Source organism: Nerophis lumbriciformis, linkage group LG36, assembly GCF_033978685.3.
Source record: "Nerophis lumbriciformis linkage group LG36, RoL_Nlum_v2.1, whole genome shotgun sequence".
Taxonomy (NCBI): Eukaryota; Metazoa; Chordata; class Actinopteri; order Syngnathiformes; family Syngnathidae; genus Nerophis; species Nerophis lumbriciformis.
Window position 1 is genome coordinate 1,594,901 of NC_084583.2, and position 27,224 is coordinate 1,622,124.

Genomic DNA, 27,224 nt, shown 5'->3' on the forward strand with positions numbered 1-27,224 from the left:
TAATAAATAGCTTCACACAACCATTAAGCATGACTGGAAGAAAGGTTTTTGTGTTATCATTCATATTCTCTGAAGAATGGCCAAGAAATCATAAATTCTCCCAGGGTATGTCAACTTATGAGCAAGACTGTAATGGTGGTTCTTTGGTGAAAATGTTGCATAGATGATGTTTTACAGATAATCTTCAAGCCGCTTTCTGACAGTCGCTTCAGGATGCGCCGTTTTGTGAGCGGTCTTTTTTACGTGACTAACCTTCGGCAGCGTCTTCTCCCTGTCATCTTTGTTGTAGCGGTGTAGCGTGCAAGGGCGGGAGTGGAAGAAGTGTCAAAAGATGGAGCTATCTGTTTTAATGACATTCAGACTTTACTTCAATCAATAACGGAGCAGCGTCTCCTCATCCATGGCTCAATAATGCAACAACAACGCTGAAAAAAAAAACATCCGACCGGAACCCTCTAATAACTAGAGTTCAGTGGGTGAATCAGGTAAACCAACTACAGTTTTTAGCGCTTTGATAGCTAGTCTACTGACAGATATAAGTAAGAACTTTACACTACTTTATATTAGAAATGGCAACAGTGGAGGATGAATGCCACATAAGAAGAGAAAAAGAAGAAGCTTATGATTACGGCGTCGGCACCGACTACAAATGCGGATGCGCGCACATTTTCAGGACTTATGCAGATCCCAAATACACATCAGCAAGTACCAGAAGGTAAGAAAAGATGGTTTTCGTTAATATTGCGAAACAAAACGGCAGGTATATATATATATATATATATATATATACTGTATTTTCCGCACTATAAGGCGCACCTAAAAACCACAAATTTTCTCAAAAGCTGACAGTGCGCCTTATAACCCGGTGCGCTTTATATATGGATAAATATTAAGATTCATTTTCATAAAGTTTAGGTCTCGCAACTACGGTAAACAGCCGCCATCTTTTTTCCCCGTAGAAGAAGCGCGCGGTGCATGCTGGGATATGTGACGTTTCATTTCCATTTGTGTGTTTATGTAAAGACCCCAAAATGGCTCCTATTAAGTGTGTTGTCTGTCTAATTATAAATAATGCAGACGAGGCGTGTTAACTGAGTTCTCAACGTTTACTCACAGCGTGCTCATAACCACATTCTAACTGCCAGCATACAACAACGCTTTTCAGGGCTACCGCGCATGCTCGTAACTATCGTTGCATGCTGGGTAGTGTAGTTGTTATATTTGCTAGCTCATAACAGCACATTGAGAGACACGCTTACGCGCTTAATTCAATACTCGCCGTCATTCCGGGTGGATTGACAAAAGACCTCCAGCCGCTAGATATTGGTGTCAACAGGGCATTCGAAGCTAGACTGCTAACTGCGTGGGAACAATGGATGACAGAAGGCGAACACACCTTCACTAAGACGAGGAGGCAGCGCCAGACGACGCCAACATCTGCCAGTGGATCGTAAATTTGCCCAACTTTTCACTTCGGACACCGAAGACGAAGGATTTACGAATGAAGAATAACTTCAGAAAGTGAGCGCTATGTTTATTTTGTGTGTTGTGACATTAACGTTCGAGCAACATTATGTTGCTATTGCTCTGCACTATTTTGAATTTGACTATGTTTGTGATTGCACATTTGCGTACATTTTGGGAGTGAACAGAGTTGTTAGAACGCTGGTTTTTAATATATTATTAAAGTTTGACTGACCTATCTGACTGTTTTTTTGACATTCCCTTTAGCGCAGCGTAGGCGCGGCTTATAGTCCGGGGCGGCTTATTGGTGGACAAAGTTATGAAATATGCCATTCATTGAAGGTGCGGCTAATACTCCGGTGCGCCTTATAGTGCGGAAAATACGGTATATACCGTATTTTTCAGACTATAAGTCAACGTTTTTTTCATAGTTTGGCCGTGGGTGCGACGTATACTCCGGAGCGACTTATGTGTGAAATTATTAACACATTATTGTAAAATATCAAATAATATTATTTATCTCATTCGTGTGAGCGACGAAGAAAATGTCCGCAATCATCACACACACGTCAGCAATCGTCACTCACACGCCAACCAATAAGAATTCGGCGGGGGCGGGTCATGGCAGAAGTGCATTGTGGGCCATGATATGCTAACTGCTATATGATATACGCTACTGCCGTAGCTATTAAAATGGATCACTTCAATAATCGCGGTAACTTTACTTCAATCAATAATGGAGCAGCATCTTCTCATCCGGAAACAACAACAACGGCCAGAAATGTGTCCCGTGAAAAACCGTCCGACCGGAACTCTCTAATAACGAAAGTTCCTTGAGTAAATAATCTAAACTCACTACATCCATCCATCCATCCATCTTCTTCCGCTTATCCGAGGTCGGGTCGCGGGGGCAGCAGCTTAAGCAGGGAAGCCCAGACTTCCCTCTCCCCAGCCACTTCGTCCAGCTCTTCCTGTGGGACCCCGAGGCGTTCCCAGGCCAGCCGGGAGACATAGTCTTCCCAACGTGTCCTGGGTCTTCCCCGCGGCCTCCTACCGGTGGGACGTGCCCTAAACACCTCCCTAGGGAGGCGTTCGGGTGGCATCCTGACCAGATGCCCGAACCAAACTCACTACACCGGTATGTTTTAGCGCTTTCATGGCGAGTTTACTGACAGATATAAGTAAGAACTTTGCACTACTTTATATTAGAAATGGCAACAGTGGAGGATGAATGTCCCATAACAAGAAGATATACAAAAAGAAGAAGCTTATCGACTACGGTGTCGTCACGGACTACAAAGGCGGAGGCGCGCAAATTTTCAGGATTTATGCATATCCAAAATACAAATCAGCAGGTACCAGAAGGTAAGAAAAGTTTCTTTTGCATAGTATTGCGAAACAAAACGCCAGATAATATGTCTTACCTTATACACACACCATCATCCGCGGTTACTCGAACGAGTATGACGATCCTCCTGGTAGGGGTGTATCCCTTTATAGAGGATGCCTGTGCGTGACTGGTGCACAGACAGTCACCACACAATCCTTGACAGAATCGGGTCCCACCTGGGGTAACAGTGCCCCAAGACCCCATAGAGGAGCCTCCACTGCCGGATGCACTTTAACGTCATGCCCAGGACACACACCATAATAATACTCCTATGTTGAAGCACAGTACAATCATCAAGCGGTGCGGCTTCATGGCTTACAAAAGTCGTACTAAAACATTTTGATAGATTTTTGAGCGCCGTGTGTAATGTTGTATATTTTCAATGGAACATGTAAATTGTTGGTGTTGTTTACTTGAGTCATATTGCCATCATAGTGCAGTCTACCCGTATCTATTATTTTTGACTGCCATCCACTGGTCACACTTATCATTACACCTTGTACCAAATAAAATTGTTCAAGGTCGTCGGTAATCGAAACCAGAATTATTCCGTACATTAGGTTAAAAGGCGCACTGTCGAGTTTTGAGGGAAAGAAAATTATTTTAAGGGGGCCTTATCGTCCGGAAAATACGGTATATATGATACTAGCTGGCCCTGCGTTGAAGTGGCGACTTGTCTAGGGTGTACCCCGCCTTCCGCCCGAATGCAACTGGGATAGGCTCCAGCACCAACTGTGATTCCATAAGGGACAAACAGTAGAAAATGGATGCATGATACTAACTTCAATATAGAGGCAACTTGTTTTTCCACTCTACTGGTACTTGAAATTGATTTAAATTAATTTAGTGTTTTGAGTTACAAGCTCTGTCATAGAACCAATTAAGCTCCAAAGTTGATGCACTGTTGTGTTTCACACATATCAACTATCCAGGTTATTGGTTATTATACCGGTCCCTAACGACCAGTCTATAAGACCAGACTGAGTTTTTAAGTTTTCTATGCTCGATATTGCCACCACTTGTTATGGGTGGCTTAGCGAGGGGGAGACCAGGATCAGAAATTCCAGTGAAAATCTCTCTGTGGTTGTTACAGAGGTCCATTTGTGTGCGTCTAGGGTTTTAGCAAAAAAAGCTTTGGTCAGGTGGTATTCTAACAGGCAGTTTGGGATTACTTGATTACAGCTCCAAGTTTTTAAACTGGATCTTTAGTGCAGGGGAAACTCATATGCTTCAGTTTGCAGTTTGCACCAGTCGGTCGAGTCCAGTAACGTATTGGATTGGACATTTCCATTCCCTCAGCTAGAGCGCGTTAGTGCTGGCATGGCTGAAAATGAAACACTTGGTGATTGGCCAGCTCTACCAAAAACATCAAGTTCTTGCAATGTTTCTTCCTCTTTCACTCCTCAGGAGAATAATAGTGACAGGCTCATACTGGACTACACCCTGCGTTTAGAAAACCACTTCCTCTCTCATTCCTCCCACCACAAACAACCACTCGTGTTCTGCTTATCAACTTTGTTCTTGCAGAGCCTTGACATGATTTCTTTCACTTCTCAATAGGTGATAGTGGACACCCCCACCAGCCCAGTCACCAGTGGCCTACCTTTATGTTTTGTGATTACAGTGACAGCCATCAAGCAGGTAAGAGGCTGCCTAACAAGGCTGCATGTTGAAATATGATAATACAATCATTTCCCACTTTATTCTAGTCTAAATGATAAATGGGTTATACTTGTATAGCGCTTTTCTGCCTTCAAGGTACTCAAAGCGCTTTGACACTATTTCCACATTCACCCATTCACGCACACATTCACACACTGATGGCGGGAGCTGCCATGCAAGGCCCTAACCACAACCCATCAGGAGCAAGGGTGAAGTGTGTTGCTCAAATCCAGCTCCTCCCGGGGGATCCCGAGGCGTTCCCAGGCCAGCCGGGAGAGATAGACTTCCCAACGTCTATCTGTTTCGGACGTGCCCGAAACACCTCCCTAGGGAGGCGTTCGGGTGGCATCCTGACCAGATGCCCGAACCACCTCATCTGGCTCCTCTCCATGTGGAGGAGCAGCGGCTTTACTTTGAGCTCCTCCCGGATGACAGAGCTTCTCACCCTATCTCTAAGGGAGAGCCCCGCCACCCGGCGGAGGAAACTCATTCCGGCCGCTTGTACCCGTGATCTTGTCCTTTCGGTCATAACCCAAAGCTCATGACCATAGTTGAGGATGGGAACGTAGATCGACCGGTAAATTGAGAGCTTTGCCTTCCGGCTCAGCTCCTTCTTCACCACAACGGATCGATACAGCGTTCGCATTACCGAAGACGCCGCACCGATCCGCCTGTCAATCTCACAATCCACTCTTCCCTTACTCGTGAACAAGACTCCGAGGTACTTGAACTCCTCCATTTACTCGAGTCATACCAAACACTACAAAAATGGGACCCATTACCTCCCTGCTTGGCACTCAGCATCAAGGGTTGGAATTGGGGGTTAAATCACCAAAAATTTGAGATGTCCGATATTCCGATATTGTCCAACCCTTAATTACCGATTCCGATATCAACCGATACCGATATATACAGTCGTGGAATTAACACATTATTATGCCTAATTTTGTTGTGATGCCCCGCTGGATGCATTAAACAATGTAACAAGGTTTTCCAAAATAAATCAACTCAAATTATGCAAAATAATGCCAACATAGCACTGCCATATTTATTATTGAAGTCAGAAAGTGCATTATTTTTTTAACATGCCTCAAAACAGCAGCTTGGAATTTAGGACATGCTCTCCCTGAGAGAGCATGAGAAGGTTGAGGTGGGCGGGGTTGAGGTTGGGGGGTAAGGGATAGCGGGGGGGGTGTATATTGTAGCTTCCCGGAAGAGTTAGTGCTGCAAGGGGTTCTGAGTATTTGTCCTGTTGTGTTTGTTGTGTTATGGTGCGGGTGTTCTCCCGAAATGTGTTTGTCATTCTTGTTTGGTGTGGGTTCACAGTGTGGCGCATATTTGTAACAGTGTTAAAGTTGTTTATACGGCCACCCTCAGTGTGACCTGTATGGCTGTTGACCAAGTATGCTTGGCATTCACTTGTGAGTGTGTCAAAAGCCGTAGATAGTATGTGCAAAGGCAGTGCCTATAAGATTTATTGGCGCTCTGTACTTCTCCCTACGTCCGTGTACACAGCGGCGTTTTAAAAAATCATGAATTATACTTTTTGAAACCGATAGTGATAATTTCCGATATTACATTTTAAAGCATTTATCGGCCGATAATATCGGCAGTCTGATATTATCGGACATCCCTACCAAAAATGATGTTGGAATTGAGGGTTAAATCACCCAAAATGATTCCCGGGCGCGCCACCGCTGCTGCCCACTGCTGCTGCCCACTGCTCCCCTCACCTCCCAGGGGGTGAACAAGGGGATGGGTCAAATGCAGAGGACCAATTTCACCACACCTAGTGTGTGTGTGACAATCATTGGTACTTTAACTCAAGGACACAACGGACGTGACGAGGTTGGTAGGAGGTGGGGATTGAACCAGGAACCCTCAGGTTGCTGGCACGACCACTCTCCCAACAGCGCCACGCCGTCCCCATAGTCCAGACTTCCTCCTTCCTATAATAGGGCTCTGTCTTCTTTGTGCAAGTACATGACTAATGCTGTCCTGCACTTTGTAATAATATGCTTCTGGTGAATTCTGATTAGGAGGTGGAAAGAGAAAAAGGGCCTCCCATGGAACTATTATAGAGGACATCTTACGGAGGTGACTTTGTATCCCCTCTTTTAGAAGTATTGTGTGAGGATTGACTTTTTAGTCGATCTACCGCTGGGGCTTTGAAATACACAATAGCGGCGGACTTCCTTCTGTAAACGTATGGGGCGCACTGATAGAGCTTGACTGCCTTTTAGTGTCCGACTCTTTTAGGGTCAAATGTCCTGTTGAGAGAGAGAGAGAGATATGCAGATCTGAAAACAATTTATGGCCTGGCTCTCGGCAGAAAGGTGAGGCCTGCTGGCTGGTCCGCTGTTGGTTTCGTGTTGTGTGGCCTGGTGCTGGGCTTCTCTCCGGGTTTGGACATCTGTGGTTTAAAAGTTAATTCACCCATATACCTACAAATTTCACCTACCTACAAAACAGAGGTAATGACTAAGTCAGGGGGGCCAGTGTTGGCGCTAGGAATTTTCAAAATGGGGTCCCAGGGACCCCATCAAGTCATAAAAATGGGGTCCCACGGTAAATTTTTGGGGTCCCACTTTTTTGTAACCGTTTTGAAAATAAATGATTGATTGAGACTTTTATTAGTAGGTTGCACAGTGAAGTACATATTCCGTACAATTGACCACTAAATCGTAACACCCGAATACGTTTTTCAACTTGTTTAAGTCGGGGTCCATTGATTGATTCATGATACAGATATATACTGTCATATATACCAGGGGTCGGCAACCTTTACCAGTCAAAGAGCCATTTTGACCAGTTTCGCAAATTATAGAAAACAATGGGAGCCGCAAATTTTTTTTGAAATTTTAAATGAAATAACATTGCATACAAAGTTTTTTTTTGCTTTGTGCTATGTATAAACCAGGGGTCTCAGACACGCTGCCCGCACCTTTATATGGAATTGGAAGGCTGGTGCGGCACGCGGGTTTTAAATGAATGGCGCTTGTCAGCGTCATGCGTGCCGTGATGGTACAGCATATAGCACCCACTACAACCAGCGTGCCTGATCAGCCACATGTTGTATGGTGTTTCCGCTTGCTCACGTAGGTGACAGCAATGCCTACTTGGTCAACAATCACACAGGTTACACTGACGGTGGCGGTATAAAAAAAACTATAACACTCTTACTAATAATGCGCCACACTGTGAACCCACACCAAACAAGAATGACAAACACATTTCGGGAGAACATCTGCACAGTAACACAACATAAACACAACAGGACAAATACCCAGAATCCCATGCAGCCCTAACTCTTCCGGGATACATTATACACCCCCGCTACCAAACCCCGCCCACCTCAACCGACGCACAAAGGGGGGGGGGGGGGGGGGTTGATGTGTGAGGGAGCAGGGTTGGGGTGGGGGCGGGGTTTGGTGGTAGCAGGGGTGTATATTGTAGCCCGGAAGAGTCAGGGCTGCATGGGATTCTGGGTGTTTGTTCTGTTGTGTTTATGTTGTGTTAAGGTGCAGATGTTCTCCCGAAATGTGTTTGTCATCATTTTTTGGTTTTGGTTCAAAGTGTGGCGCATTATTAGTAAGAGTGTTAAAGTTGTTTTATATGGTCACCGTCAGTGTAACCTGTGTGGCTGTTGACAAAGTATGCCTTGCTGTCACGTACGTGTGCAAGCAGAAGATGTATATTGTATAACAAGTGTTGGGCTGGCACGCTGTTAATACAGATTGTAGAGAGCGCCAAATGTTGTACCATCATGGCACGCCCTTATTATAGCTGTAAGGGTGAAAATCGGTGAATATTAATCCCGGGAGTTTTCTGCGAGAGGCACTGAAATCCGGAAGTCTTACGGGAAAATTGGGGGGTTCAGCAAGTAAGCTGCTGAGCCGCATCAGAGTGATCAAAGAGCCGCATGCGGCTCCAGAGCCGCGGGTTGCCGACCCCTGATATATACTATCATCATAACACAGTCATCACACAAGATAATCATCAGGGTGTATACATTGAATTATTTACAATTCGGGGTGTGGAGGGTGGGGGGGTTAGGTTTGGTTGTTATCATCAGTCATCAACAATTGAGAACAGAGAAATGGATATTGAAACAGTGTAGGTCTGACTTGGTAGGATATGTACAGCAAGTAGTGGACATAGAGAGAGAGAGAGAGATCAGAAGGCATAAGAAAAGTATCTACATGTGATTGTTTACATTTGATTATTAACAATCTGGGGAGGGTGTTAGTTTAGGGTTGAAATTGCCTGGAGGTGTACTTTTATTGCAGTTTTGAAGGAGGATAGAGATGCCCTTTCTCTTATACCTGTGGGAGCGCATTCCACATTGATATGGCATAGAAAGAGAATGAGTTAAGACCTTTGTAAGATCGGAATCTGGGTTTAACGTGGTTAGTGGAGCTCCCCCTGGTGTTGTGGTTATGGCGGTCATTTACGTTAAGGAAGTAGTTTGACATGTACTTCGGTATCAGGGAGGTGTAGCGGATTTTATAGACTAGGCTCAGTGCAAGTTGTTTTACTCTGTCCTCCACCCTGAGCCAGCCCACTTTGGAGAAGTGGGTAGGAGTGAGGTGGGATCTGGGGTGGAGGTCTAGAAGTAATCTGACTAGCTTGTTCTGGGATGTTTGGAGTTTAGATTTGAGGGTTTTGGAGGTGCTTTGGAGGTGCATGCGTAATCGAAAAAGGGTTGAACGAGAGTTCCCGCTAGAATCTTCATGGTGCTTTTGTTGACCAGAGAGGAGATTCTATAGAGAAATCTCGTTCGTTGGTTGACCTTTTTGATTACCTTGGTTGCCATTTTATCACAGGAAAGATTAGCCTCTAGAATGGAACCTAGGTAGGTGACCTCATCCTTCCTGGTGATAACAATGTCACTCACTTTTATAGTGAAGTCATTGACTTTCTTAAGGTTGATGTGGGACCCAAACAGGATGGATTCCGTTTTACCCAAGTGTATGGATAGCTTGTTGTCAGCGAGCCAGGTGCAAGTTCTACAGAGATCAGCACTGAGGATTTTCTCCACCTGTGACTTGTCCAGCAGGGCCGAGTCGTCCGCAAACAAGAACAATTCACAGTCGCATGCCGATAAATGTATGCATTATCCTGTTATATCTCACATTCTATGTTGTGTTTTGGAAAAAGGTTATCATAAACGTTACTTAATTCATTAAAAAAATAATACAAAAGAAAACAAATGTTTATGCATATGTAAATTTATTCAGTTATAAACATTAATTCACTTTCGTCTTTCCTTCATGGATTTAAACTTTACCGCTGCCGGTATTTTTTTCTATATTTGTATTTAATAAGTTGTAGGTGTATTTATTTCAGTATAAAAGTGTAAAACATTTTTCCTTCGGTCATGAAATGTGTGCTAGGGCATACATGCATATGACAAATTTAATTGATTATTCTCACCTGTATGTAGCTCGTTAGTCGTTTAAAAAGCGCCACATCTACACTTTCATGGCAAATAATGCCATCAAACTTAGAATTTTGCAAGTTAGTTTCAATGTCATTTAATACAGTGGCCCTCTAGCATTTCATCTCTGGCTTGGTGATGGCCATAAGCTGCGTGTTCCTCTTAAGAAGGCGCTATGTGGGGTGAGTGAGGTGTGTGATGTGGTGCCTGGTGAGGCTGGATCTTTGAAAATCAGTGCACCCGCTCGTCAAGGTGATTTTTTTTTATTAGCCCGTTTACATGGCGTTCAAAACATCTTTCCATCTTCATAAGTGAGCCATTTACTGAAAAGTGGCTCCTGAAGCCACTTTGCAGAGGACACATTTCACCACACCTAGTGTGTGTGTGTTACAATCATTGGTACTTTAACTTTAACTTTAACTTTGTTTTCCAATGTGAATGAATTCATATTGTGAATGGTCTTAAATTCAATCAATCAATCAATCAATCAATGTTTATTTATATAGCCCTAAATCACAAGTGTCTCAAAGGGCTGCACAAGCCACCGCGACATCCTCGGTTCAGAGCCCACCAAAGGGCAAGGAAAAACTCACAACCCAGCGGGATGTCAATGTGAATGACTATGAGAAACCTTGGAGAGGACCGCAGATGTGGGTGACCCCCCCCCCTCTAGGGTAGACCGGATGCAATGGACGTCAAGTGGGTCTAGCATAATATTGTGAAAGTCCAGTCCATAGTGGATCTAACATAATAGTGAGAGTCCAGTCCATAGTGGGGCCAGCAGGAGACCATCCCGAGCGGAGACGGGTCAGCAGCGCAGAGATGTCCCCAACCGATGCACAGGCGAGCGGTCCACCCCGGGTCCCGACTCTGGACAGCCAGCACTTCATCCATGGCTACCGGACCTGTGCCGCCCCCCCACAAGGGAGAGGGGGGCAGAAGAGAAAAGAAAAGAAACGGCAGATCAACTGGTCTAAAAAGGGGGGTCTATTTAAAGGCTAGAGTATACAATTGAGTTTTAAGATGGGACTTAAATGCTTCTACTGAGGTAGCATCTCTAACTGTTACCGGGAGGGCATTCCATAGTACTGGAGCCCCAATAGAAAACGCTCTATAGCCCGCAGACTTTTTTTGGGCTCTGGGAATCACTAATAAGCCGGAGTTCTTTGAACGCAGATTTCTTGCCGGGACATATGGTACAATACAATCGGCAAGATAGAATGGAGCTAGACCGTGTAGTATTTTATACGTAAGTAGTAAAACCTTAAAGTCACATCTTAAGTGCAAAACTATATTCATTATGGTCTTAAAAAGTCTTCAATTTGACTTGTTGAAACATGCAGAGACCTTCTCCTCGTTACCTTTGTATCTCTAGTCTGCATATCCCCTCCCCCTTTATCCCTCGCCTTGGGTAGTTTGTGAGCGTTGGATCCCACGTCCCTGTCTGCAAGCCCTCCTATGCACCTGACGCACACAGCAATGAAATGATTATGCTGAACACATGCACCGTTTTCTCCTCCACATTTCCCCCGCAGAGAAAAGTAATGTTTTTTTTTTTACTTCTCGGCATACCAATCCAAACATGTCAATCCTGAATATGCCTCCCATAGGGCTACGAGGACTGGCTGCGGCACAAGGCCGACAACGAGGTGAACAAGTACCCGGTGACGGTGCTTGAAAAGGGTCGGAGGCTACGGAAGGACAGCGAGAAGATTAAGGTATCTAACAGCATCCTCGCTAGGATACATATTTCTCAGGAGGCTTAGTCAGAGGTGTGAAGATGCTCGAACATGCTCTGACTGCTAAACACGTTTTGATACTCCAGTGGGAAGATAATGAGTGTTTTGATAGGTTAGCTGAGTAGTTCATCTGAAGTATTCCTCAAATCATTGACTGTCTTTTGTAGGTGGGAGATGTTTTGGAAGTGGAGGAAGACGAGACTTTTCCCTGTGATTTAATCCTGCTCCAATCCAGCAGAGATGACAGCACCTGTTTTGTTACCACTGCAAGTCTGGATGGAGAGTCCAACCACAAAGTAAATCATGCATATGGATTAAAAGGAGGGCTGTGCTTCTATATTATAAGTACAAAACCCAAAACCAGTGAAGTTGGCACGATGTGTAAATGGTAAATAAAAAATAATTTTCAATTTATATTCAATTAAATAGACAAAGACAAGATACTTAACGTTCGAACTGGAAAAATGTGTTATTTTTTGCAAATATTAGCTCATGTGGAATTTGATGCCTGCGACATGTTCCAAAAAAGCTGGCACAAGTGGCAAAAAAGACTGGGAAAGTTGAGGAATGCTCATCAAACACTTATTTACAACATCCCACAGGTGAACAGGCTAATTGGGAACAGGTGGGTGCCATGGTTGGGCATAAAAGCAGCTTCCATGAAATGCTCAGTCATTCACAAACAAGGACGGGGCGAGGGTCACCACTTTGTCAACAAATGCGTGAGCAAATTGTCCAACAGTTTTAGAACAACATTTCTCAACCAGCTATTGCAAGGAATTTAAGGATTTCACCATCTACAGTCCGTAATATCATCAAAAGGTTCAGAGAATCTGGAGAAATCACTGCACGTAAGCAGAAAGCCCGTGACTTTCGATCCCTCATGCGATACTGCATCAAAAAGTGACATCAGTGTGTAAAGGATATCACCACATGGGCTCAGAAACACTTCAGAAAACCACTGTCAGTCACTTCAGTTGGTCGCTATATCTGTAAGTGCAAGTTAAAACTCTACTATGCAAAGCGAAAGCCATTTATCAACAACACCCACAAATTCAGCCGGCTTTGCTGAACCCGAGCTCATCTAAGATGGACTGATGCAAAGTGTAAAAGTATTCTGTGGTCTGACAAGTCCACATTTGAAATTGTTTTTGGAAACTGAGGAAAAGAACCATCCATATTGTTATAGGTGCAAAGTTGAAAAGCCAGCATCTGTGATGGTATGGGGGTGTATTAGTGCCCAAGACATGGGTAACTTACACATCTGTAAAAGCACCATTAATGCTGAAAGGTACATACAGGTTTTGGAGCAACATATGTTGCCATCCAAGCAACGTTATCATGGACGCCCCTGCTTATTTCAGCAAGACAATGCCAAGCCACATGTTACAACAGCGTGGCTTCATAGTAAAAGAGTGCGAGTACTAGACTGGCCTGCCTGTAGTCCAGACCTGTCTCCCATTGAAAATGTGTGGCGCATTATGAAGCCTAAAATACCACAACGGAGACCCCCGGACTGTGGAACAACTTAAACTGTACATCAAGCAAGATTGGGAAAGAATTCCACCTGAAAACCTTAAAAAAGGTGTCTCTTCAGTTCCCAAACGTTTCAATTGAATATAAGTTGAAAAGGATTTGCAAATCATTGTAATCTGATTTTATTTATGAATTACACAATGTGCCAACTTCACTGGTTTTGGGTTTTGTACATCATTTTGCCCCTTTTGACATTCCTGCACCACAAACATATGCTTATAGTTTTTTTTTAAATTATTAATTCATTTTCTCCAGACACATTACACTGTCCCAGACGTAGAGGATCTGGAATCCCTCAGTGCCACGATTGAGTGCGAGCAGCCACAGCCTGACCTTTATAAGTAGGTGTTCACTGAGTGGTTCCAACAGGCATCGCCTATAGAAATGTCATTTTATTTGGGTTCCAAAATCGTGTCTATAACTTATGTCAATCTCCACTTGTGTGCTAGGTTTGTCGGCCGTATGAACATCTACAAAAGCAATCAGGAACCTGCAGTCAGGTGAGAGCGCTTGTTTTAAGTGTCAGATGTGGCCCGCCATTTCATTTTATTTGGCCCTCGAAAGGCTGGAAATAATGTGCTTTTTTAAAGTACTTTCTGGCCAAATGTATTTGTTCTTTTAATTTTGACAGAAAAAAATTACTGCAATTATATTAGAGGTGGGAATCTTTGGGCACCTCACGATTCGATTCCGAGGATGGCGATATGATTCAACACGTTTCTTGTAATACATTATTTGGTATATACATTTTACTCAAACATTTCAAAACAAAAACTCCTCTTGGCTGCTGACATATGATTTATACGCACAGTGTTGGCCTAAAAACGTCTTTTAAAAAAAGTGTTTTGTATGTTTTTATTTACAAAAATCCCAGAATGTTAATCTAATTAAAGAAAATAGAGCAAACCAGCCTGCAACCCAATCAGAGCTTTAAAATAAAAATAAAGCTATAAAATGTCATACTAAAAAAAGGAAAAACTAAAATTGCAAAACAACAGTATCAATAATAACAATGATAGCAATAATATGTATTTAATGTTTTTAATCCAAAAAAGGATTTGGTAAAAAAATAAATAAAAATACATTAATAAATATATTCTTGAAAATTTTGAATTGATTTAGAAGCAGAATAAATAAAAATGTAGATTTAAATGGGAATCCTTTTTTTTTCAGCACCCCGTATCTTGTAAACTTATTATATGTCATGTAACAAAATGTTCCAAGGAATTTTGTTTTGTTTTGTTTATCAAAAATAAATACATAAATATCTGCTTGTCACCTTGACTTACAATTTCAAAGCGAGTTATCCATCAATCTGTTGGTAAAAGATAATAAACACAAGTGTCTATGCCAGTGCTCGACAACCCAAAACGTTGAAAGAGCCATATTGGACCAAAAATACAAAAAAAATAATTTGTCTGCAGCCGCAAAAAATTAAAAGCTGTATATAATGAAAGCAATACATGATGTAAGTGTCTATATTAGTTATATTAGCCTACTATCAAAATTACTGTGTTGCAGGCTGAAGCAAATTTTCCTTGACAGAAATGTTGAAATGTGATATATATTCTACACATTTTTACAACATTAGAAACCATTAGTAAATCAGAGGCTACTCAGAAGGTGAGATAACTCCTGGAAATTACTGGCTTTTAATGGCCAAAGGTATAGATGTGTGTGTCCAAGTTAAAAGGAAACGGCAGGCTGTCTTCTTTTAATACATTTATTACAATCTTTGGCAAGCTAGGTAATGTTTGCTGTGGTCTGGAACAACACGGCACACAAACAACTATCTGAAATGCAGCCAATATTACATACAGATAATGTGTCATGAGACATGCAAAACTAAATTATATACAAAGAGGATAAAAGTCAAGGATATTAAATGAGCTCAAATATACCTACAAATGAGGCATAATGATGTAATATGTACATACAACTAGCCTAAATAGCATGCTAGCATGTATTAGCTTGCAGTCATGCACTGACCAAATATGCCTGATTAGCACTCCAACAAGTCAATAACATCAACAAAGCGCACTTTTGTGCGTTCACGCACAGCATAAAACTTTTGTTGGACAAAATGAGACAAAGAAGGAGTGGAAGATTTTTCATGTAAATAAACTGTTGCGTCACAGTCCACACTATGGTGAGTTCAAGAACCGCCGAAATGAGTAGGATGAAACGATGTTCACCAAATACTGTCTTCTGTGAAGCATACACACAAACATATTAAACAATGGACTTTCTAACAATTGGGAAGGTTTGTGTCATGTTTGTCCTCAAACAAAAAACATACTAAAACAAAAACAAATATTTTTCCATTTTTAAAGGGGAACATAATCACAATTTCAGAATTGTTAAAACCATTAAAAATCAGTTCCCAGTGGCTTATTATATTTTTCGAAGTTTTTTTCAAAATTTTACCCATCACGCAATATCCCTAAAAAAAGCTTCAAAGTGCCTGATTTTATCACATAGTGATGCCGATACAAACAAACATGGCGGATAGAACAGCAAGTTTATAGCGACATTGGCTCGGATTCAGACTCGGATTTCAGCGGCTTAAGCGATTCAACAGATTACGCATGTATTGAAACGGATGGTTGTAGTGTGGAGGCAGGTAGCGAAAACGAAATTGAAGAAGAAACTGAAGCTATTGAACCATATCGGTTTGAACCGTATGCAAGCGAAACCGACGAAAACGACACGACAGCCAGCGACACGGGAGAAAGCGAGGACGAATTCGGCGATCGCCTTCTAACCAACGATTGGTATGTGTTTGTTTGGCATTAAAGGAAACTAACAACAATGAACTAGGTTTACAGCATATGAAATACATTTGGCAACAACATGCACTTTGAGAGTGCAGACAGCCCAATTTTCATCAATTAATATATTCTGTAGACATACCCTCATGTCAGCAGGCCAGGGAAGCTAGGGTCGATATTCTTCTCTTGATCATCTTCGGGACGGTGTGAGCCAAGACATCCAGGGGGTTTAGCTCGCTCGTCTGCGGGAACAAACTGCCGCCATTGCTTGCCGTGCTACCGAGATCCTTTGTCCCTGAATTGCTCACACACTCTGGCAGATTCAATGGGGGTCTGGCGGCAGATTTCTTTGACTTTATCATTGGAAATGCATCTGCTTTGAGTGTCGCAGGATATCCACACATTCTTGCCATCTCTGTCGTAGCATAGCTTTCGTGGGTAAAGTGTGCGGAACAAACGTCCAATTTCTTGCCACTTTGGCATCTTTGGGCCACTGGTGCAACTTGAATCCGTCCCTGTTCGTGTGGTTACACCCTCCGACAACACACTGACGAGGCATGATGTCTCCAAGGTACGGAAAACAGTCGAAAAAACGGAAAATAACAGAGCTGATTTGACTCGGTGTTTGAGAAAATGGCGGATTGCTTCCCAATGCGACGTCACGTTGTGACGTCATCGTTCCGAGAACGAATATTAGAAAGGCGTTTAATTCGCCAAAATTCACTCATTTAGAGTTCGGAAATCGGTTAAAAAAATATATGGTCTTTTTTCTGCAACATCAAGGTATATATTGACGCTTACATAGGTTTGGTGATAATGTTCCCCTTTAATCCCTTTTTAAAAATGCTCCAGGGAGCCATTAGGGCGGCACTAAAGAGCCGCATGCGGCTCGAGAAACGCGTGTTGCCCACCCCCGGCCTATGCAAACAAGGGTAGTATACATTTATATTAAGGGTGTAACGGTACACAAAAATTTCGGTTCGGTACGTACCTCGGTTTAGAGGTCACGGTTCGGTTCATTTTCGGTACAGTAAGAAAACAACAAAATATAAATTTTTGGGTTATTTATTTACCAAATTTGTAAACAATGGCTTTATCCTTTTAACGTTGGGAACACTATAATAATTCTGCCCAAAAATAGAAATAGCTCTGTGTGTGTTCCAATTCAATTATTTAGTGTCTCTGGATCTTGTTTAAATCTCAGCTCAGATAATAGAGTTCTTGGAGAAAGGTTTTGGAGAGTAAAGCAGTAGATTTAGACTTAGACTTAGACAAACTTTAATGATCCACAAGGGAAATTGTTCAACACAGTAGCTCAGTTACAATGATGGAAAGTGTAAGGATGGAAAGGACAATGCAGGTATAAATAGACTTATATAGCGATAAAAAAATCTAACATATATACGAATATATACATAATATGTGTACAGAATAATATATGTACAGATATATTATATTATGTCTATAACATATATACCAATGACCATGTACAATATTACAGTATATACAGTATATGTGACAGCAGCAGCATAAAATAGAGAGTAGATCCAGCAGAAAATAGAAATTAGACGTTAAAAACAAAGAGAAGTAGCTAACATGTCAGGTGTCAGGTAATAGGCACATATCATCCATTGCTGTATGGCGAGTGATTATAATGGAGTGTGGAATGAAGGAGTTCTTGAATCGCACCGTGCGGGAAGGAAGCTGGAGGAGCCTGTTGGAGTATGAACTCCGCTGTCCCTTAATTGTCAGGTGGAGTGGGTGGGCAGGATTGTCCATGATGACCAGCAGTTTGTCCAGTGTCCTCCTATCCCTCACTGACACAAACGCCTCCAACTGCGTGCCAATAGTTTGGTCGGCTTTCCGGATCAGTTTATCAATCCGGGTTGAGTCCCTTTTGCTGGTGCTGCTCCCCCAACCAACCACTGCAAAGTACAGGGCACTGGCCATAACAGACTGATAAAATATCTCCAACAGCTTGCTGCACACATTAAAGGACCTAGGCTTCCGCAGGAAAAAGAGTCTGCTCGTGCCCTTCTTGTAAACAGCTTTGCAGTTGTCCTTCCAGTCCAGTCTGCTGTTCAAGTGGACTCCCAGGTACATGTACTGCTCCACAACTGCCACCTCCCGGCCCTGGATCTTGATGGGCTTGATTTGCTTCAGCCTGCAACACAGTAGTTTTGATAGTAGGCTAATATAACTAATATAGACACTTACGTCACTTAGTGTCTCTGGATTTTGTTTAAATCTCAGCTCAGATAATACAGTTCTTGGAGAAAGGTTTTGGAGAGTAAAGCAGTTCAGTCCATGTGCTGCGGTTAAGGGTGAAAATGTGTAGAGGGTCGGGTCGAGAGCCTCCTACCAGCCCAGACAGAACAGGTGGTAGGGTTCCTGGCTGGAATCTCCCAAGAACGATCCTTGGACTAGATGCTTTTTTTCCTTAGCTCGAAGCCTGGCCTTTGTAAGAACCAGGACCCTCCTTATAAATCAATGTGTACACAAATCAAATATCTTCATTAAATAACACTAATTGCATTATAAAGTATTCAGAACAGGTTCTAGTTTTTTCCTCAATATTGTACAATATAAATCAACATACATGTCAGAATCACAATATGCAATAAAGTGCTAAAATAACCATTAGCAGCATAAATATGACCTATACAATTCGGTCAGTGCACTAAAAGTGCTTATTATGAAACACATTCAAAAGTACATTCAATACACAATAGTTATCATTGGTTCAAGTCATAGACCTTGTATATGGACGATTGAGAAATATGCCACAAAGACTGTTGCAATGGAAGAAAGACTAATATATTTTCATAAACATGGACTCACCAACTCCGCTTCTACAGTCACACACAGCTTAATGACAAAAAATCCGGGGCTGGTAGTCGGCTCTATAAAGTTAACAAATAGGCATTTAGTTTAGAATCCCGTCAGCACAATATTCCGGGTGAAAACGAGAATAAAAACCTACCTCGAGCAGAAATACAGTCTGTCTCCCCTCACGTCCTGTCTACTGGCCACTTCCTGCTACCGGCTTATAAGCACAGCTGATTGGACAGCGGCGGTCACGTGAGTAGGGAGAGCTGTGCGCTCTCCCTACTCACGTGACAAAGAGTAATAGCAAGAGCCTAATAGTCTCTGCAAAAGTATGTATTTGTTACACCAGCATGCCGTGTGTTGTGCCTCGGTGTGCATTGTTTACACAACGTGCGGTACGCTACTTATGTCCGTCCGTGCAGTGCGCTACTTAATATGTTCGTGTGGAAACTCGTTCGGTACACCTCTGAACCGAACCGAACCCCCCGTACCGAAACGGTTCAATACAAATACACATACCATTACACCCTTAAAGGCCTACTGAAATGTGATTTTCTTATTCAAACGGGGATAGCAGGTCCATTCTATGTGTCATACTTGATCATTTTACGATACTGCCATATTTTTGCTGAAAGGATTTAGTAGAGAACATCGATGATAAAGTTCGCAATTTTTGGTCGCTGATAAAAAAGCCTTGCCTGTACGGGAAGTAGCAGACGATATGCGCGTGACGTCACAGGTTGTGGAGCTCCTCACATCCGCACATTGTTTACAATCATGGCCACCAGCAGCGAGAGCGATTCGGACCAAGAAAGCGACGATTTCCCCATTAATTTGAGCGAGGATGAAAGATTTGTGGATGAGGAAAGTGAGAGTGAAGGACTAGAGGGCAGTGGGAGCGATTCAGATAGGGAAGATACTGTGAGAGGCGGGTAGGACCTGATATTCCGCTGGGAATGACTAAAACAGTAAATAAACACAAGACTCTATTAGCCACAACACAACCAGGCTTGTATTTAATATGCCACAAATTAATCCCGCATAACAAACACCTCCCCCCTCCCGTCCATATAACCCGCCAATACAACTCAAACACCTGCACAACACACTCAATCCCACAGCCCAAAGTTCCGTTCACCTCCCCAAAGTTCATACAGCACATATATTTCCCCCAAAGTCCCCAAAGTTACGTACGTGACATGCACATAGCGGCACGCACGTACGGGCAAGCGATCAAATGTTTGGAAGCCACAGCTGCATGCGTACTCACGGTACCGTGTCTGCGTATCCAACTCTAAAAGTCCTCCTGGTAAGAGTCTCTGTTGTCCCAGTTCTCCACAGGCCAATGGTAAAGCTTGACTGTCATCTTTCGGCACACCAGTCAGGGGGTGCATTCTACGGCAAGGGTGCGTTATCCGGCACAACACCTGCCGCAATACACCGCTTCCCACCTACAGCTTTCTTCTTTGCTGTCTCCATTGTTCATTGAACAAATTGCAAAAGATTCACCAACACAGATGTCCATAATACTGTGGAATTTTGCGATGAAAACAGACAAATTAATAGCTGGCCACCATGCTGTCCCAAAATGTCCTCTACAATCCGTGACGTCACGCGCAGGCGTCATCATACCGAGATGTTTTCAGCAGGATATTTCGCGCGAAATTTAAAATTGCACTTTAGTAAGCTAACCCGGCCGTATTGGCATGTGTTGCAATGTTAAGATTTCATCACTGATGTATAAACTATCAGACTGCGTGGTCGGTAGTAGTGGGTTTCAGTAGGCCTTTAATTTATATTCATAAATATTACCCGTTACAAGCGGCCCTCCAAAGGGCAGCCATAACTAGAATGGGGCCCTCACTAAAAACGAGTTTGACACCCCTGTTTTAAGTCATCACTGAAGCCAAGCTCCCATTCGTTGCCTTCGCCAACAAGCCATTCTGTCATTGATCTTTCATTTCTTGTCATCTGATGATACAATTAAAACAAAGCTGGCTTGGCTTCAGTGCTTCCCTCCCAAAGCATTCTCATAGACGTTTATCCTTTGCTGCCTATGTAATTAATGGCCAGCGTCTCTCCCAGAAAGGCCAGACTGCAGTCATACGGACAACTCTCCCTGCACATTTTAGAAACAATGCCAGCTGGAGCGCCAGGATTCCACTAAACTAAAGTGTGTAATCTGTTTCCGTGCAGGTCCTTGGGCCCTGAGAACCTGCTGCTGAAAGGGGCAACTTTAAAGAATACGCAGAAGGTGTCCGGTGAGTTGATATTCACTTCCCTCATATTAGCAGAGGAAACTAAAAAAGTACTCTTATGCTCCTTGTGGTTGTAAAAGGTGTTGCTGTTTACACTGGCATGGAGACTAAAATGGCTCTCAACTATCAGGGCAAGTCCCAGAAGCGTTCTGCTGTGGAGAAGTAAGTTGGATGATGTATGCCGAGTATCGGGTTTTTTTAGTAGCGCTGCCTAATTAGATCGGTCCATGAGGACCGTGAAGATTCTGGATTAACGATACTGCTATCAGTTCAGCTGCCACTGCTACACATTAAAATCAGCTTTGAATAATGACAAATAAGGGAGCAACACCACACAAAAGTTTGTAACGTAGCAATATTTCCTCCTCAAAGTCACGCACGCTGTGTCAGTTTGAAGTGAACGCACTTTACTCACGTCCGTGTTTGACCAACCGTCCTGCTAGCGATCCATTAATCCACTCAAAAAAGTGACAAGTAATATAGTATAGTCCATAAAGTTGCTTTGAAGCAAGATAGCATCGGCTGTGACTAACAGGTCATTGACAGGATTGTATTGATTTATACGATATATTTGATATGATATAGAGAATAGAATAGAATGGACTTTATTGTCATTATATTTGCATATAACGAGATTAAGGACTCCAATTTAAGGTGCGGTAGTGGGAACAAATATGGAGTAAAAATAAATTACACAAGAAAAAAATAACTAAGAATTGAAATAAACAGACTACTATCCAATAAGAATAATAAGCAATCCTGTACAATATACAAAACACTATACAAATACAAAATATTGTACAATATACAGATCAAGACAAGAGTACGGAGTAATAAATAACAATCAGTGTCGGATGTATTGCACTCTAAGGGTAATATTGCCCAGTAGGGTATTAGGGTAGGATGTTGAATTATTATTATAAGTTATATCATGTGAAAGGTATGTTCTCTGCACATGTTAATATTATTTCCAGCTGAGTGTTATTATAATGAATAGAAACACAGTAGTGGATCTTTGTGGTCTTTTCAAGAAGATGATATAACTGCAATTTACCTTACAGTGCACACATAGTTGACTTCTTTAAAGACTTAAAACAAATTAGACTTAGACAAACTTTAATGATCCACAAGGGAAATTGTTCCACACAGTAGCTCAGTTACAAAGGATGGAAAGGATAATCCACACAAGGGCACAAGAAGAGGGCGAAAACAAAAGGTATAAAGTAGACTAAAAATGTACCATAGTAGCAATGTAACATATATGTAACATTTACATATTATATATACAGTCCATAATATATACTGATATATTATATTCCATCCATTTCCTACCGCTTGTCCCTTCCGGGGTGGCGGGGGATGCTGGAGCCTATCTCAGCTGCATTCGGGCGGAAGTATTATTATATTATATTATATTATTATATAATAGGTACATAATATGATATGTGATAATATAGGGCTGGGTGATATGGCCTTTTTTTAATATCTCGATATTTTTAGGCCATGTCACGATACACGATATATATCGCGATATTTTGCCTTAGCCTTGAATGAAGACCTGATGCATATAATCACAGCAGTATGATGATTCTATGTGTCTACATTAAAACATTCTTCTTCATACTGCATTAATACATGCTTATTTTAAACTTTTATGCAGAGAGGGAAATCACAACTAAGTCAATTTACCAAAAGTATTTATTAAACAGTTATTCAGCAGTGGCACAAACATTCAAACAGAAAGTGCAAGATTGTCAGAGACATTTTAAAACAAGCTATGAGTGCACTTTTGTGCATGATGTCACTAAGATGACAAATCAAAACAACACTAAATTAAAGTGCACTTTTTGTACAGAACGCCACGACAATAGTTTAAAACAAATAAAGTGCACTTTTGTGCATGATGTCACACAATATATTTCAATAACTGTCAAATAAAGATGAGCTGCATAATAGGAAATCAAATTGTGTACATCCTCCGCTATGTGGTAGGTTCCGGCGGACGTTATCTCCTTATGTCGTGGACTATTTTTTTCATACGGTGTGGATGTGGAAATGGTTGCCTCAGCATTTTGTTGGTGTGGCACTGAACGGAGATGTTGACATGCGGAGTAAGCACTCTCCATTCTCTAGCGGGTGACTTTTCAAATGATGCTACATATTAGCAGCAATGCTACTTTTTCTAGCAACGCTTTTGCCCCACACTTGACAAATTACGGTTGTCTGTTCGACATATTCCCACTTGAAGCCAAACCACCGCCAGACGATGGACCCTGTGCTGTTTTTCTTGGGAATTAATTATTTCTTCATTTGTTACCAGATTCGCACCTTCTTTCTCTCGTATTACCACTCGCACCACAGCTAACGTTACCCATGCCGCTACCTCTCTGCTCCGCGAGGGCGTATACGTATGTGACGTATGTAAGAAGGTGCGCTTGTTTTACGTCTCTGTGAGAAGCAGAGACTAGAAAGAGTGAGAAGAGCATGTAGTGTAATGCCCGCAGCTAAAAGCAACTGCGTGAGAACGTATACGCAAATATCACGATATAGTCATTTTCTATATCGCACAGAGACTAACCCGCGATATATTGAGTATATCGATATATCGCCCAGCCCTATGATAATATGATATATACATGCTCTGAGATTTTACAGTACATCATGTTGGTTATGTACAGTTATGGTTTAAATTGTGCTAATATAAATGCTAATTAGAATGCATTTTATAACATCTTTATTTCCGCAAATTACATGTAGTACCGATAAGTACCGGTATCGATAAGGGTATCGTACCAATAAAATCTCAACGATATACTGTACAGGCTAAAAGTTTGGACACACCTTCTCATTCGATCTGTTTTCTTTATTTTCATGACTATTTACATTGTAGATTGTCACATCAAAACGAACACGTGGAGTTATTATGTACTTAACAAAAAAGGTGAAATAACTGAAAACATGTTTTATATTCTAGTTTCTTCAAAATAGCCACCCTTTGCTCTGATTACTGCTTTGCACACTCTTTGCATTCTCCCGATGTACTTCGAAGTAAATACCATTTCAGATATAGAAGCTCATCGAGAGAATGCCAAAAGTGTGCAAAGCAGTAATCAGAGCAAAGAGTGGCTATTTTGAAGAAACTAGAATATAAAACATGTTTTCAGTTATTTCTCTTTTTTTTGTTAGTGTTCATTCATAGTTTTGATGCCTTCAGTGACAATCTACAATGTAAATAGTCATGAAAATAAAGAAAACACATTGAATGAGAAGGTGTGTCCAAATATTTGGCCTGTACTGTGTATCCCTAATGGTAAGATGTGTGATGTTTACTTTTTTATTGCTAATTATGTATTTTGATGTCTGAACTTTTAGGTCCATCAATGCCTTCCTTTTGGTTTACCTTTGCATATTGTTGAGCAAGGCACTGGTGTGCACAACACTCAAGTATGTTTGGCAAAACACGCCTGGGCAGGATGAGCCCTGGTACAATGAGAAAACCCAGAAGGAGAAGGAAACCAATCTGGTAAGTGGTCTCTAATGTGCGTCAAGGTATTGTATTGGATAATCCAGTGTTTTTCAACCATTTTTGAGCCAAGGCACATTTTTTACATTGAAAAAATGCAGAGGCACACCACCAGCAGAAATCATTAAAAAGCGAAACTCAGTTGACAGTAAAGAGTTATACGAGTCGTAATTGTTGGATATGACTTTAAACCATAACCAAGCATGCATCAATATAGCTCTTGTCTCAAAGTAGGTGTACTGTCATGACCTGTCACATCACGCCGTAACTTATTTTGAGTTTTTTTGCTGTTTTCCTGTGTGTAGTGTTTTAGTTCTTGTCTTGCGCTCCTATTTTGGTGGCTTTTTCTCTTGTTTTGGTATTTTCCTGTAGCAGTTTCATGTCTTCCTTATATCTCCCGCATCTACTTTCTTTTAGCAATCAAGAATATTTCAGTGGGTTTTTATTTTTCCTTTGTGGGGACATTGTTGATTGTCATGTCATGTTCGGATGTACATTGTGGACGTCGTCTTTGGTCCACAGTAAGTCTTTGCTGTCGTCCAGCATTCTGTTTTTGTTTACTTTGTAGCCAGTTCAGTTTTAGTTTCGTTCTGCATGGCCTTCCCTAAACTTCAATGCCTTTTCTTAGGGGCTAGGGTTAGGGTTAGGGTTAGGGTTAGGGGCACTCACCTTTTGTTTAATTTTGGTTTAAGCATTAGACACCTGCTTACCTGCACGCTGCCTCCTGCTGTTTCCGACATCTACAAAGCAATTAGCTACCTGCTGCCACCTACTGATATGAAGGAGTATTACATGGTTACCCTGTCGAGCTCTAAACAGCACAGACTATCAACAACAACACATCATTTGCAGACTATAATTAATGGTTTGCAAAAAGTATTCTTAACCCAAATAGGTGAAATTAGATAATCTCCCACGGCACACCTGACTGTATCTCGGCACAGTGGTTGAAAAACACTGGGATAATCCACTCTTAGTACTTGTCTGCAGTAATACATTTGCAGGAAGATACAGGTGTGCCTGGCATCAGATCAGTGGTTCAAAATGTAAACTGAAGCCAGCTGCTTCATGCATCATATTCTAATCGTGTTTATCAACTCTTGTAAAAGTGCTTTATGTGAACTGTAGACCGACACTGTGAAACGCTTCATTTCATTGACTGTTAGCCTTCTGCTCCAATCAACAAGCAAAAACTTTCAATTTCAAGAATGTAGTTTATTACCAGAGCACTGCAGTATTTCACAAAAGTAAGATTAATGCCTTGTCTTTTCTTCTCAACAGTACCTAAAGATGTTCACTGACTTCCTGTCATTCATGGTGCTCTTCAATTTCATCATTCCTGTGTCCATGTATGTGACGGTTGAGATGCAAAAGTTCCTCGGATCCTTTTTCATTGGCTGGGACAAAGACTTTTTTGACCCAGAAATCCAGGAAGGAGCGCTCGTCAACACCTCCGACCTCAATGAGGAACTAGGACAGGTCAGACTGACGATCTTTGGGGAACTAATAAATACTCTACGACAGTGGTTCTCAAAACGTTTTTCAACAAGTACCACCTCAGAAAAAACACTTGGCTCTTTAAGTACCACCATAATGACCAACTTTAAAATACAGTAGCGTAGTAGGCCTAAGTGATCATTAAAAACAAGGCCGAGATTTTTTTCAAAGGCCTACTGAAATGCGATTTTCTTATTTAAACGGGGATAGCAGGTCCATTCTATGTGTCATACTTGATCATTTCGCGATATTGCCATAATTTTGCTGAAAGGATTTAGTAGAGAACATCGACGATAAAGTTCGCAACTTTTGGTCGCTGATAAAAAAGCCTTGCCTGTACCGGAAGTAGCAGACGAGTAGCGTGACGTCACAGGTTGTGGAGCTCCTCACGTCTGCACATTGTTTACAATCATGGCCACCAGCAGCGAGAGCGATTTGGAACGAGAAAGCGACGATTTCCCCATTAATTTGAGCGAGGATGAAAGATTCGTGGATGAGGAAAGTGAGAGTGAAGGACTAGAGGGCAGTGGGAGCGATTCAGATAGGGAAGATGCTGTGAGAGGCGGGTGGGACCTGATATTCAGCTGGGAATGACTAAAACAGTAAATAAACACAAGACATATATATACTCTATTAGCCACAACACAACCAGGCTTATATTTAATATGCCACAAATTAATCCCGCATAACAAACACCTCCCCCCTCCCGTCCATATAACCCGCCAATACAACTCAAACACCTGCACAACACACTCAATCCCACAGCCCAAAGTACCGTTCACCTCCCCAAAGTTCATACAGCACATATATTTCCCCAAAGTCCCCAAAGTTACGTATGTGACATGCACATAGCGGCACGCACGTACGGGCAAGCGATCAAATGTTTGGAAGCCGCAGCTGCATGCGTACTCACGGTACCGCGTCTGCGCATCCAACTCAAAGTCCTCCTGGTAAGAGTCTGTGTTGTCCCAGTTCTCCACAGGCCAGTGGTAAAGCTTGACTGTCATCTTCCGGGAATGTAAACAATGAAACACCGGCTGTGTTTGTGTTGCTGCAGTCGGCCGCAATACACCGCTTCCCACCTACAGCTTTCTTCTTTGCTATCTCCATTGTTC

The 27,224-nt window shown here is 42.1% G+C and overlaps 1 protein-coding gene across 10 annotated transcripts in view; it reads left to right on the plus strand.

The window, feature by feature from the left end:
* Nucleotides 1–27,224, plus strand: part of atp11c (ATPase phospholipid transporting 11C) — a 233,045-nt gene that overhangs the window by 133,345 nt on the left and 72,476 nt on the right. For all 10 annotated transcript variants that reach the window (XR_009811687.2, XM_061930439.2, XM_061930436.2 and 7 more), the window contains exons 4-12: nt 4,415–4,495; nt 11,567–11,674; nt 11,863–11,991; nt 13,487–13,572; nt 13,681–13,731; nt 21,028–21,092; nt 21,170–21,251; nt 24,462–24,612; nt 25,894–26,091. Coding sequence is in view for 9 of the 10 variants with exons in the window: in XM_061930439.2 (XP_061786423.1) it covers nt 4,415–4,495; nt 11,567–11,674; nt 11,863–11,991; nt 13,487–13,572; nt 13,681–13,731; nt 21,028–21,092; nt 21,170–21,251; nt 24,462–24,612; nt 25,894–26,091 (951 nt within the window). In the remaining variant the exon portion in view is untranslated. The remainder of the gene's footprint in view (nt 1–4,414; nt 4,496–11,566; nt 11,675–11,862; nt 11,992–13,486; nt 13,573–13,680; nt 13,732–21,027; nt 21,093–21,169; nt 21,252–24,461; nt 24,613–25,893; nt 26,092–27,224) is intronic.